An 11,734-nucleotide genomic window follows, 5' to 3' on the forward strand; every position below is an offset into this window, starting at 1 on the left:
TTGTCTCTGTACACCACCTCAGTGGACTTTAATCTAGAGGTCAAGAATGCAGACTTTCACCCTTTTTAATTTTATGGGGAGGTAAGATGAAATTTTGCATTCCAGTTTCAGTTAAAAGCCAACAAGAATGAGAGCACACATAGGATTTATATAAAAACAAGTAATGGAAAACTTATTACAGTGTCGTTTAGTATAAATAAGAAATAATAACAAACTTCTGTCGAACTTGGGTTTCACAGCCGTTCACTGTAAGACTCGGTATCTGGTCTAGAGGTTCATGAGTGATTTTAAAAAAACAATCCTATGTATTTAAAACTGTGGAAGTTTGTCCAATTACTTTTGAGCCTCCTGAAAATGTGTCTTTAATCCCTTTGTAGTTCAGCCAAAGATTTTTGCACTTCAGTCACATTTTGATTCTTTGATTTAAAACCCGCTGTGGTGGTGTAGAGATGACAAATGCATCAACTGTATATTGCAAAAATTAACCAACAACATAAAAATAAAGTATTATAAAAAAAAACATTTAAAGTCACAGGAAAAACCATAGTGTCAGTGGAATGTTGGTTAATAACATGCAAAGTGGTCCCCAGACTTTGCCTGGTTTTCAGTTAGGATACCCCCAAGAACATTTTAAGAAAATATTAACATTTACAATTTTTTAAATTTAATTATATTAACCCCTGAAAGAGTGTGTCGTGACTTGGCTTAATCTTTTGGCCCTTCATGTGATGTCTAATCCTCTGTATTTGGCTTAGTTTTGATCTTTGTGTGCAGCATTTTAACCTCAAAAGTTCTGTTAAGGTATTTAAGATTTTGTACTGCTGACTGTTTGCTGTGTGATTCTAAATGTTCCTCGTTTCCTGCTGTCTTTCAGGTGGTGGGAGTTAAAGATGAGCGTATGGGTGAGGAGATCTGTGCCTGCATCAAACTGGTGGACGGAGCAGACTGCACTGCAGAAGAAATCAAAGCTTACTGCAAGGGACAGGTGGGGCACAGTTCCCGTCTCATATTTCATAATGAGCTGGAATTGTTGCACCATAATGAGCTCTGTTCATTTGCTCCTTTCAGATCTCCCACTTCAAGATTCCTCGTTACATACTCTTTGTAACCAGCTATCCGCTCACGATCACTGGAAAGGTAATTTCCTCAGTCCTGGCTCCTCCACCGAGCTCATAAAAAGCAGGAATTTCTTCCAGGATTCTTACAAATGACATAAATTACACATCAGCAGGTTTAATAAAATGTCATTCATCCTGAGTGAAAAACACATCTGTATTTAGCAGCTGCTGTAACAGTCTGCAATAATTTAGGGGAAGGAGAAATCCAGGATAAAAACACAAACTCCCCTCTGGTTCTTGTGTTTCTCTCGTGGGATGCTATTTAATATAATTTGCTGTAGACTTGACCCTGTGTTTGAACAGGCCTGCCCTGAATGCTCTCAGACAGGAGGGACGGGAAGCTATTAGCTCGTCTGCACGCACACTATGGCCTCTTAGATGAATCCCAGAGGGGTGGCAGGCCGTACTCGACCTGGATCAACAGATCAAATCAGATAAAACCAAAACCTCGATTTGAGATTCCTTCTAAATGGATCAAGTATGATATATGTAAAACTTTAAGAAAAATGCAAAAAATGTTCTGCTTTCATATTATTATTATAACAACATTACTCATTTGCGGTCTGCTCGGATCAGCTGGTTATTGTTTGTGGCATTCAAACACATGTGGGAAGTTGCAGAGTGCCCTCTGATGGACAGCATATGCAAAATCAATGCTTCAAACATTGATCGAAGGGTGTTTCTCTTGTCGTTTGTTTAATTTTAAATTTTATTTATCGTGTCGTATTTTAGTTGAGCTCTAAAAATGAACATCACTCCGATAAATGTGAATGTTAGGAGGAAATTCTCCATGGTCCAAAACTACTGGTGCATTTTTGGTTTGCTTGGAAATTTCTGTGTATGAAGAAGCCAAACGACAGGAAAATGCACAAACTCGGGTAAATCTGACCATAAGGCTGTATTCATGTCAGTAGTTTGTATATTCTGCAGTGATGTAGCAAATGCATTGTGCCGGTTTAAACTGATTTTTGCCATTTAAGAAAAAAAAATATTGTTGGTATTTACAAAGAGAGCAGAGTGACAAGTTGCATGTAAGAGTAAGTCGGAGACTGGTCCTTTTGCATGTGTATTTCTGGGAGTTCTTGTCTTGAGGCATAAAATAGGGGGGATATTTAAATCAAATGTGCACACTGATTTACGTTTACCACACGCTATTTAGCACTAATGCTGCCAACATTTAACGCAGAGAAAAAGCATGTCTTTTTTTTTTTTTTTTCCTTTAGAAAACGGCACAACTTCTGTAAATCACCCGTAAAACTAACCACACCCATGAGCACTATTTGGGGTTTGCATTCACATGTTGTTTTGACTTGTTTAGTAAATGTAGCGCTTGGTGGCAACAGCTGTAAATCCAAGCTGACGCACCTAAAAGTTCATCCAGTAGGTGGATGAGATGTAAAAAATCGAGCCTCTCTGAGTTGTTACGAGGTAGGAAATTATTATCCATAGATGTCAGGCCAGAAATAAACATGTTTATTTCTGGCCTGACATCTATGGATAAACATGTTTATTTCTGCTGTAAAATTGTATAATTTAACAAGGGAGTCAGTGAAGACTGACTTACTTTTGGAGGCAGCCGTAAGTGGTCATTAGAGGAAGTAATCGAATTAGATTCACTTGTAGTTTTGGCAATTTTCAGAGATGCATTTGACATCTGAGTGCTCAAAGCTGTTATGAAAGACTCTTAGATTGATTTAAAATAATTATTTATTGTAGTGGCCCCAGTTAGTGACAGATTTTAATTTGCGTTCTGATTTCTAATGAATTAAATGGAATCATCAGCATACAATAAAACACTCGACCCCATATAGTAATCGGTTTTTATATATTCATATATTTTGACACTGCAGATTTGTCCATTTAATGCTCCTGCAAAAACAGTTTTTGTCAATTCATGTCGTTCTTCTTTTTGTCTTTTCAGATCCAAAAGAACAAACTGCGTGAACAGGTTGAGAAACAACTGAAGGAGTGAAAATGAAAAGCTATGAACTGTACAGAGGGAATTTCATTAATACGTGTGCATGTGTATATATCAGATACCAAAGACACAAATTGGGATTGTCAGAAATGGCCAACAGAAAACGCCTCAAGATCTTAAAACATCTGAAAAGACAACCTGAGCATCCTGTGGAAATTCGGCTGAAATGCCACATGGCTGTGTGTATGACAATGTATACACCTGTACACCCCCCCCCCCCAATACAGTATCCTGCACTATTTTAAGGGCCCTTTTTAAGTGGTTTTGGCTGTATAGACAGGAGCAAAGTTGTAAAGTTTTTAAAATTATTTTTAATGATTGAATTTGTAAAATCCTACCGTTTTATTACATGTGAGTACCTGGAATGTGAATCCAACACTTGCAGGAATGATGTAATTTGAGATTTTTTTTATTTTTATTTTTAGTGCTGTTGAGGCACACGCTAATTTTTAATTTGCAAAAATTTATTAAAAAAAATCTTCATTATAGGAACTTGAAATAAACCTTTTTACAAATTATTAAAACCAGGCATGGGCGTTCCTCTTGTTACGGGAAGAGTGAAGGTGTTTTTTATTGTCCTCGATGGCAGGTGCAGGCCTCTTAAGCTCTTGAAATGCCATTCAGAAATATGCACACTTGTTCCAATTTAAAAAATGTGAGCTTTAAAGTGAGTGAGCATTGTTCAGAGCTGTAAAGAACTTCCTGACCAGGCTACATGTGCAGTTCACCTGACGCTGGGCTGCTGGATCGGGTGTCGTCTCCTGTCTAGACCTGAAGGACTCGGCCCAGAAATAGCCCTTAAGAGCCCAAAAGAAAACAAACTGTGCTCCTGGCTCTTAAGAGAAAACCTCAAGGTTTATTTAGCATTTTTTATTTAACATATTTTGGGTTTGGATTAAATGTTTCAGGACATGGTAACCCTACCATGCGCCAAGTACAGGAGGTGGTTTTAACAGGGAAAGGCAAAGGAATGTAACTTTCAAGGAGGAAAAATGGGATTTGAGACAAAGAGTGAGTTTGTTCTCTTTTCAGACTCAAGACTTTTGTTTTCAATTTGTCACCATGCATTCCTTTGATTTAGAGGTTATTACAGGTGATACTAATAACCAAACTGTTCTCCAAAGAGGTGAATGCATCGGAGGTGCTTTTTTTTTTATTATGGCAACTAAAGTATCTTGGACTCCCTCATGTGGCAGGAAAAAGCACACAAAAAGGCCAAAAACTGACCTTTGACGTGCACCATGATGGAAAATTTTGCAGACTGGAGGCGACCAGAATAATTTGTTGAGCAAATTTATTTTGGATGAGGAAAAACCTCACTTGCGTTCTTGTGGCATTAAGTTAGGTTTGTCTTTTTCCTGCTTCAAAATGACAACGCCTCCATAAAGAAATGCTTGTCCCCACTTTGGTGTGGAAGAACTGCACCAATCTCTGAACCTCAACCACATCCAGAACCTCTGGAGGAGTCGGAGCAGGTTCAACATCTGGGGCCTGATGTATAAATACGTACACAAAACCATGCTTGCATTTTTTTTTTTTCCTCTACACATAATGTGATATTTAAAGAGGAACAATTTGCAAACCACATGCAACCTTCAGGCCATGTCTACGTGTTTGTTTCAAACCTGAAAAATATTGTAGTGGGAAAGGTTGTGTTGGCTCAGAGAACATATCGCATGTGGTGCACATTTATGCACTAAATCCAGAAAGCTGATCTGGTGATTTCTCTCTTCCAATCAATGACTGTTAGATTAGAAAAATGCAAGCCATTACTATACAAAGTCACGCACTTTTATACTGAGAAGCCATTTTAATCCTCTTCCCTTGTTATTTCAAGTAGATGACAGATTTAAAAATCAATCTGAAGTGGTGTACTTACGTTTTGGTGGACCTAACTGTATATCAATGATGCATCATCTTGGTATTTTCATCGCCTTCCAGGAAATAAAACACAAGATCCAAACATAAGCCAGTAACAGACAATTACTCATGAGATACTCTTAGATGTCACATGTTAAGCAAAGAAATAACATGTTATTAGTTAAGTCTATACTTGGTTTAGTATACAAGACAATGGTTAAGAGGGACAATAGCATTTCAAGTAGCAAAGATTGAGTTTTATGGATTTCTGGATGTATCCTCCAAAAGGATTGAAAGAATATGTGAAGAGTGCAGTAATGTCAGGCTTTTGATTTAAAGCTTAAGATGTAATGTACGTGCATTTCAGGTTGAGTGTTTAGAATACAAAGTTAGAGAGATGAGGCTAAAGTTGGTTTGGACGTGTGCAGAAGAAGGAGAGTGGATATATTGGACGAAGGAAGCCTGAGCTGCCAGGCAGGAGGGAAAAAAAAACCTGGGAGAAGATTTGTGGATGTAGTGAAGGATGAGATGCAGAGGATTGGTGTGACAAAGGACGATGTTCGGATAGGTTTAGATGGAGGCACATGACCCCCAGAGGGAGAAGAAGAGAAGAAGAAGAATTTCCTGATCTTACTGACCACTGAGAGGGCTTCAGACTCGAAGTCAAATTTAACCACACGCTTTCATTTTAATCCAAATTTACTTAAATAGCACAAAATCACAACAATAGTCACCTCAAGACGTAATATTGTAAGACCCTACAGTAATACAGAGAAAACCCTAACAATCAAACAGCTGCCTCTGACCAAACACTTGGCGACAGCAAGAAGAAAGACCTCCCATTTAAGAGAAAGAAACCTGAAGAAACCAGGCTCACAGAGGGCAGCCATCATGTCACTGCTGTTTTGGTATTTTAAGGTATCTTGTTGATGCCTTAAATACCTCATAAACTGGGAGTACACTTTTCATAATGAAAGGTTTACTCACAGTTAATGAGATAATAACTTTATTAATTCCAAAAAATCAGCATCATTTTTGTCAAGTGAATCCATTACCTCTTACGAGTGGACATCCAATATGTTTTTATTTTTTTTGGAACAACATATCGAATTTTGGCTCCCTTGGGTGAATCATCTGTGACGCTCTCACAGAGAGCACACTTATAAAAAAAATAAAGGTCTGTGCTTTGTCTTTAGTCTTTGGGCAGCGGGATGCCGACTGCCATCTGCTGCCCCTCCATCTGCTGCTGCGCCTGCGCCACCTGCTCCTCGCTGCAGGAGTCCTGCAGAAACACGGTAGCCAGGTTGCGTAGACGAGGGCTCTCGGAGAGGGAGAAGCGCAGCATGCACTGCAGGATGGCGGGATCGGTGATCTGAGAGCGTGACACAGGTGTCAGGAGGTTCATGAGGGTGGTGATGGCTGACAGGACCGTCTCTTCCCTCCGGCTCGACAAGCAGTTTGTGACTAAGCGGATGCCGTCGCTCTGCAGGATGACATCTCTGCACTCAGGGTCCATGCTGAGGTTACAGAGCCCCCCTGAGATCACGAGAGACAAAATCAGAGATAAAGGCTTGACAGTTGCTGCAGACAATGAACGAGATGTCAATGTGACACTCACCCATCCCAAATTCCACAAAGTTCTCATTCTCCTCAGTCAGCATGTCCAAGAAGAGGTCAGTCACCTGCAGCTCCCTCAGATACTCCACGTTCTTTGGATCATATGCAAAATTGGCCAAATTAGCCAGAACTTGTTCCTTCGCCTCTGAGGAGGAAAAACAAAGCTTTTAATCACATAAAATGAGAACTATGGAGTGCCAAAATTAAATAGACAAATATTTAATTAAAAGTCTAATTAATTCATTAAAATATTAGTTCATTTCAAATTATCTGTGGCAGGTCAACAGACCTTAAAATCTGATTGGTTACCCTGCACAGCAAGTTAAGAAGATTGATCCCAGATAATGCTGCAGTCCATGCCCGGATTGCCTGCGCACAGCTAATGTGCTACACGCGCTGAATTAATAATTCATTTTCTGAAGCTGAACGGCTGGACTCCTTAGCGTACTTGCAACTGAGAAACACCCACTGAAAGAATCGACTCCGGAAAGGTAAAGATACTGACCAGATCAGCATTAGCCCCGCCCCCTGACTTTGATAGGTGAGGTTGACATTCATTCATAAATTCATGATGTGTTTTAGCCCAGAACTATGAAATAATAACAACTGAAATATATTTTAAATAAAACTAATTATTTCAATTTAATAAATGTGTATTTAATAAATTCAAATTTTAAATAATTATTTGATGATGTACGTCTCCCAAGAGGAGCACCTAGGCTTTCTGTAGGTACCTCTTGTTAATGTTTTTGTTCTATTTACTTTATTTTATGATTCATATTATTGTCTTGTGGATCTTATGCTGGAGCAGAAAGACGAAAAGGCAAGATTGGAAAAAAGATAACAGAAGAAAGCAGAGTAGTGAGTTTAAAGGTGAATCCAAACACAGCTGCTCCCACCGTCGCTGTCGGTGTCCTGAAACTCGGTGACCAGAGTTTGTAAATACTCAAAGCGGTCAGAGCCTCCGGACGAGCCGCTCCTCCACATCATCTACCACCAGCTCCGCTCTCCGCTTTAGCTAAAAAATGAATAAATAAAATAAAACGAGATTTTTTTCGAGGAAATGATTTAAGATTATTCTTCTCAGTTCGTTCCCGGCTCGGTCTGACCATGAATTGCTCCGTGTAGCTGCGTGGATGAGACAAAGGTTCCGTTTAAACGATTTTTGTTTTAAAATCAGTTTCGATCTGCTAACATACGGTCAAGCCGCACTTACATAGAATCAAATCTGATTTACATTTTTCACACGCAGTTAAAGGTCGTCTATCATAGTTTTTTGTTAATGTGGCAATACTACCCCCTCATACAACATGACACAAAATAGAAAAACTGTCAAGCGGAAGCTAGTGTCACGTGGTACCGGAAGTTGCTAAAAACTGTGGGACACGAAGGGGGCGTGTACAGCACCTCAGCTAACTGTAGGGGAAGGTCAGTGTTTAAAGTGCAAAATTAAGCCACGAAAATGAAGCAGCACAAATTATCCGCCGGGAAACGGCTCGCCAAACCGATCCTGTTCGGGACGATCATCGTTGGACTCGCTGCTGCTTTCATTAACAGGTAACGTTAAAGCGTGTTTACAGCTCAGCCACCTGTACGTAACAGACATGATGTACGTGACATGTGCACATGCAAGTGTTTACTGCACACCTAATAAATATGCAGCTCCGAAAGAGCCGATCAGAAGTGAAGATTATAAAAGCAGCACGACTTTGCTGTTAAAAGGTGCTACAGGGGAAGTAGTACGACTGCGTATTAGGCCCAGCATTCTGCAGCCCTTTAGGAGTTAAAGAGAAAAAGGTCAGAATTTTAGAAATTCGGCAGACTTACTAGAAAAATTGATAATTTACAAAAAAAAAATAAATCTAATTTTTGATGAAAGAAATGGGCAAATTTACAGAGAGAAAGCATTCAAAGTTAGTAGGGAAAAAATGCCAAATTAACGAAAAAATAAATAGCTAGTTTATTGTTTTAAAATGGCAAACGTATCAGAAAAAAAATAGCAAATTTACGAGAAATAATGGCACAATAATGAAAAACAACGGACAAACTTATTAGAAAAATTGTCAAATTTATAAGGCAATAATATGCTAACTTTGTTAAAAAAAAACGGAGCACATTTCCGAGAAAATAAATTGCATATACTGTATATATGTATATATACAAAAGACATACTTGTGGCAAATTTCTAAGGAAACAATGAGCAAAGTTCAGAGGCATTAAATTACAAAATCAAAAAAAAAGCAAGCTTATTTGAAAGATATAGGACATTTCAAAGAAATTAGCAAAGGACAAATTTATGAGAAAAAACATGCAAACCTATGAGAAAAAAATCATTAAGTTCCCAAGAAAAAATGAGCAAAGTTCCAAGACGATAAATACCCAAAAAAAAAAGAAAAAAAGACACATTCCCAAGGAAAAAAAAAAGAAAGAATAAATTTCAGAGAATCTGGCGGAGAATTTGCGAGTGAGGAAACTCAGTATGTGGTGATGTCCATGAGCTCCCTGACTGACATAAAACTGTCTAGTTCCCAGCTATGAAGATTTGCTTCAAGGTTATTACAAGGTCTCGTTAAGTAACATTCAATTAAGAAATGCCGACAGTGCCACGAGTAAGGTGTAAGAGGACAGAGAGCTGCTCTGTTCCCTGTGCAGGAGCGTTATAAAATCAGTTTATGTGATACATTTCATTATGATTTTGTATATTTGGTGTATTTTGAATGTGGATTTATTTTGTGGTTGTTGTGTATTGCTGTTTGTTGTTTTTGTATTGCTGTTTGTGCATGATTTCTGGAGAGCCTGTCTGTAAACCAGGTTTAACGGCAGGAACAATAAAATGACTGAACTGTGAACAGCTGTCTGTGTTGGCCCTGCAGCAGACTGATAACCTGCTCTGTAACAGCTGAGATGGGCTCTAACCTCCTGCCTGGCTGTATCTAAAATGCCTTTAATAATATTTAAATCATGTTAAAGGTATTGAATTTGCAGATGTTGTTTTTAAGACCTCTAGAAAAGCCCTATCAATACAATTAACTTTTAGTCCCACTAACTCGTTCATGCCGTTAGTGCACAAGCGATTTTACAGCACAGTGGAGAAGCTCTTCAGATTGAACAGCTGTGTTTTGTGTGACCAAAAGTCCAAAGAGAAATCTTTACTGTTCAGTGCTTTGTTGTATGGACTGGACATTTTGACACAGCTGGTTGTTTCTTTTTAATTGACATCCCTAAAAGCTTTGAAGGAGCCCTGAAATAACCTCATTATTAAAACTTAGTGGAGAAAGAGCTTCAGTAACGACAGCAAGCAGACTTCTGCGATGACTGTGATTAGATTTCTTGTGGTTGAAAACGTGTTTAATCCTCACTGTTGTCTTTAGAATCACATCAGGTGAACCCAGGAAAGGTGATCTGATGTGTTTAAGTACTTTTTGTGCTTTTATTCACATCACTGGATGAATCCTGATGATTCCGCTGATTCTTTGGTCAAAATTCAACAAAAGAGAAAGAAAAGATGAGTATTTAGTTACACTGGACAACAGCTTCTTTTTTTATTGTTAGAAAAATGGAAACAGAGTAGGTTTCCAAAAACACTCTGAAGACTACTTGAAACTAAACTGAGAGAAACTGAATATACAAAACATTTTTTTTGGTAAAGCTATAGTTTTATATTTTTCCATGAAAGTAAAATCAAAATCTGTTTTCTCACACTGAACCACCCACGTCACTTTAGAAGAAAGGTTGTAATCTTACCATTTTTTTCTGGTTCTCTAATGAATTCTCATAATTCTCATTTGTTTTCATTCGATACTTCCTCTGTTGCGCAGACACAGGTTTTTCGAGGACGTCGTTGAACTCAGGGCTCAGGAGCGAGCGCGCAACGACACCAAGAGGTTGGAGGTCCTGGAGAGGCGGCAGAAGCAGATCGACGAGCTGACCGAGAAGAAGCAGCAAGGAGGGAGCGGCTGAAGGCGGCAGCAGCCTGAACCTCAGTGCCTCTGCAGCAGACTGTGATACAGAGCAGGTCTCCACAGGTGGACGCTGCACATGTCCACATGTGCAAAGATGGCTTTGCTGAATATTTTTACTGAGGCCTGCTTACAGTAATGGATTTATTGAAGTAACCCTCACAGATTTGTATAGACATCTGGGCTGGACACAACACTGTCCAAGATGCCCAGTAAAGGAGCTTGACCAGCATCTTCCTTTACTTACTTGTTTTTCCAGCAGGGGGCAGAGTTGACTGCAACCTAATGGACTGTATGAATGAAACTCTCTTCAATTATTAATTATTTGTGCTATACATTATTAAAGATCATTTATTTAAAATGCACACTGTGGAGGTTTTCATTTGTATTTCATTGGTGTGACTTTATTGTAGTCAGGATTAAAAGTCAAAGCACAGACGCTAATCCCGTTCAACAAACATCAGCTCTGCCTTCAGTTTTTGCTCAGTGAAGCAGGAAAATCAAACTCCTTGGTGTTGGGATGTATTCAGTCTGATGGCTGTAACACGACTAAAATCCCTTATACTTGTATTTTCAGTAATAACTGACGCTGAACTGTCAAAATAAAGGTTTTAAATTCACTGTCAGTGTGACATGAAATAATTATTCACTCAAATATAAGATCTGTAACTTATAACTAAACATTGTAGATAGAGAGAAAAGGCCATTTGGAGCTAGTCCAGCATTCTACTGTAAAGAAGTACAAAATTTTAAATTCTCAAAGGATTTAGAAATTGTGCTTACATGAGAAAATGTACTTGTTTGCTTTTCTCCACTCTAAAATAAAGAAAGCTACTCTTAGTTTTTCTGTTATTTACAAGGGATCAACACAGCAGGTAGCGCCGCATGTTTGATTTGACAGACTTTTTTTATGCCAGGCGCAACCCGCCAAGGGATTTGTCTCCTCCCAGGATCCAGCTGGGTATCTTTCGCTTGTGTACATCAGCAGTTATGATAGTTAACAATAGAAAATAACAGATGCAGTATAACCATAGACTGTAAATACAAAACATGGATGTAGCTTGTGGGTCTGCCTGTGCAGAAATCCCTTAATCTTGCCTTCTTCCTGTTAACCAGCAGGGGGCATCTCCTCTGAAGGAGGCCGGCTGCATAGTGGTGATGTGCATACCACTGATTTCCTTTCTGATCAGACACCAAGTCAA

At 38.9% G+C, this 11,734-nt stretch overlaps 2 protein-coding genes and 1 long non-coding RNA gene across 4 annotated transcripts in view; 2 read left to right on the forward strand and 1 right to left on the reverse strand.

Annotated features, from left to right (window-relative positions):
• acsf2 (acyl-CoA synthetase family member 2) overlaps nucleotides 1–3,620 on the forward strand; it is a 29,694-nt gene extending 26,074 nt beyond the window's left edge. The window contains exons 14-16 of one of the 2 annotated variants that reach the window (XM_005453738.3): nucleotides 875–985; nucleotides 1,069–1,137; nucleotides 3,040–3,620. In XM_005453738.3, coding sequence (XP_005453795.1) covers nucleotides 875–985; nucleotides 1,069–1,137; nucleotides 3,040–3,090 — 231 coding nt within the window. In that variant the 3' untranslated portion in view covers nucleotides 3,091–3,620. The remainder of the gene's footprint in view (nucleotides 1–874; nucleotides 986–1,068; nucleotides 1,138–3,039) is intronic. The other variant, XM_005453739.4, reaches the window with a different exon arrangement.
• Nucleotides 3,621–5,624: 2,004 nt separating this feature from the next.
• On the reverse strand, nucleotides 5,625–7,783 carry armc7 (armadillo repeat containing 7). The gene is made up of 3 exons (XM_003448639.5): nucleotides 7,473–7,783; nucleotides 6,575–6,718; nucleotides 5,625–6,492 (listed from the first exon to the last, which is right to left on the reverse strand). Exons 1-3 carry the CDS (start codon nucleotides 7,561–7,563, stop codon nucleotides 6,149–6,151), a joined length of 579 nt encoding a protein of 192 aa, XP_003448687.1. The 5' UTR covers nucleotides 7,564–7,783; the 3' UTR covers nucleotides 5,625–6,148.
• A 153-nt stretch (nucleotides 7,784–7,936) lies between these two features.
• LOC100701016 (uncharacterized) lies at nucleotides 7,937–11,153 on the forward strand. The gene is made up of 2 exons (XR_266394.3): nucleotides 7,937–8,130; nucleotides 10,392–11,153. It is a non-coding gene; the product is annotated as an uncharacterized LOC100701016 (long non-coding RNA).
• The last annotated feature ends 581 nt before the right edge of the window (nucleotides 11,154–11,734 follow it).

Source organism: Oreochromis niloticus, linkage group LG8, assembly GCF_001858045.2.
Source record: "Oreochromis niloticus isolate F11D_XX linkage group LG8, O_niloticus_UMD_NMBU, whole genome shotgun sequence".
NCBI classification, from domain to species: domain Eukaryota; kingdom Metazoa; phylum Chordata; class Actinopteri; order Cichliformes; family Cichlidae; genus Oreochromis; species Oreochromis niloticus.

Excerpts from the sequence above, each read along its gene's own strand:
- armc7 (XM_003448639.5), bottom strand. The coding sequence starts at position 7,563 with ATGATGTGGAGGAGCGGCTCGTCCGGAGGCTCTGACCGCTTTGAGTAT. Across the intron at positions 6,719-7,472 it reads TCAGGACACCGACAGCGACG|AGGCGAAGGAACAAGTTCTG; the intron begins GTGGGAGCAGCT and ends TTTCCTCCTCAG. Across the intron at positions 6,493-6,574 it reads CTTTGTGGAATTTGGGATGG|GGGGGCTCTGTAACCTCAGC; the intron begins GTGAGTGTCACA and ends TCGTGATCTCAG.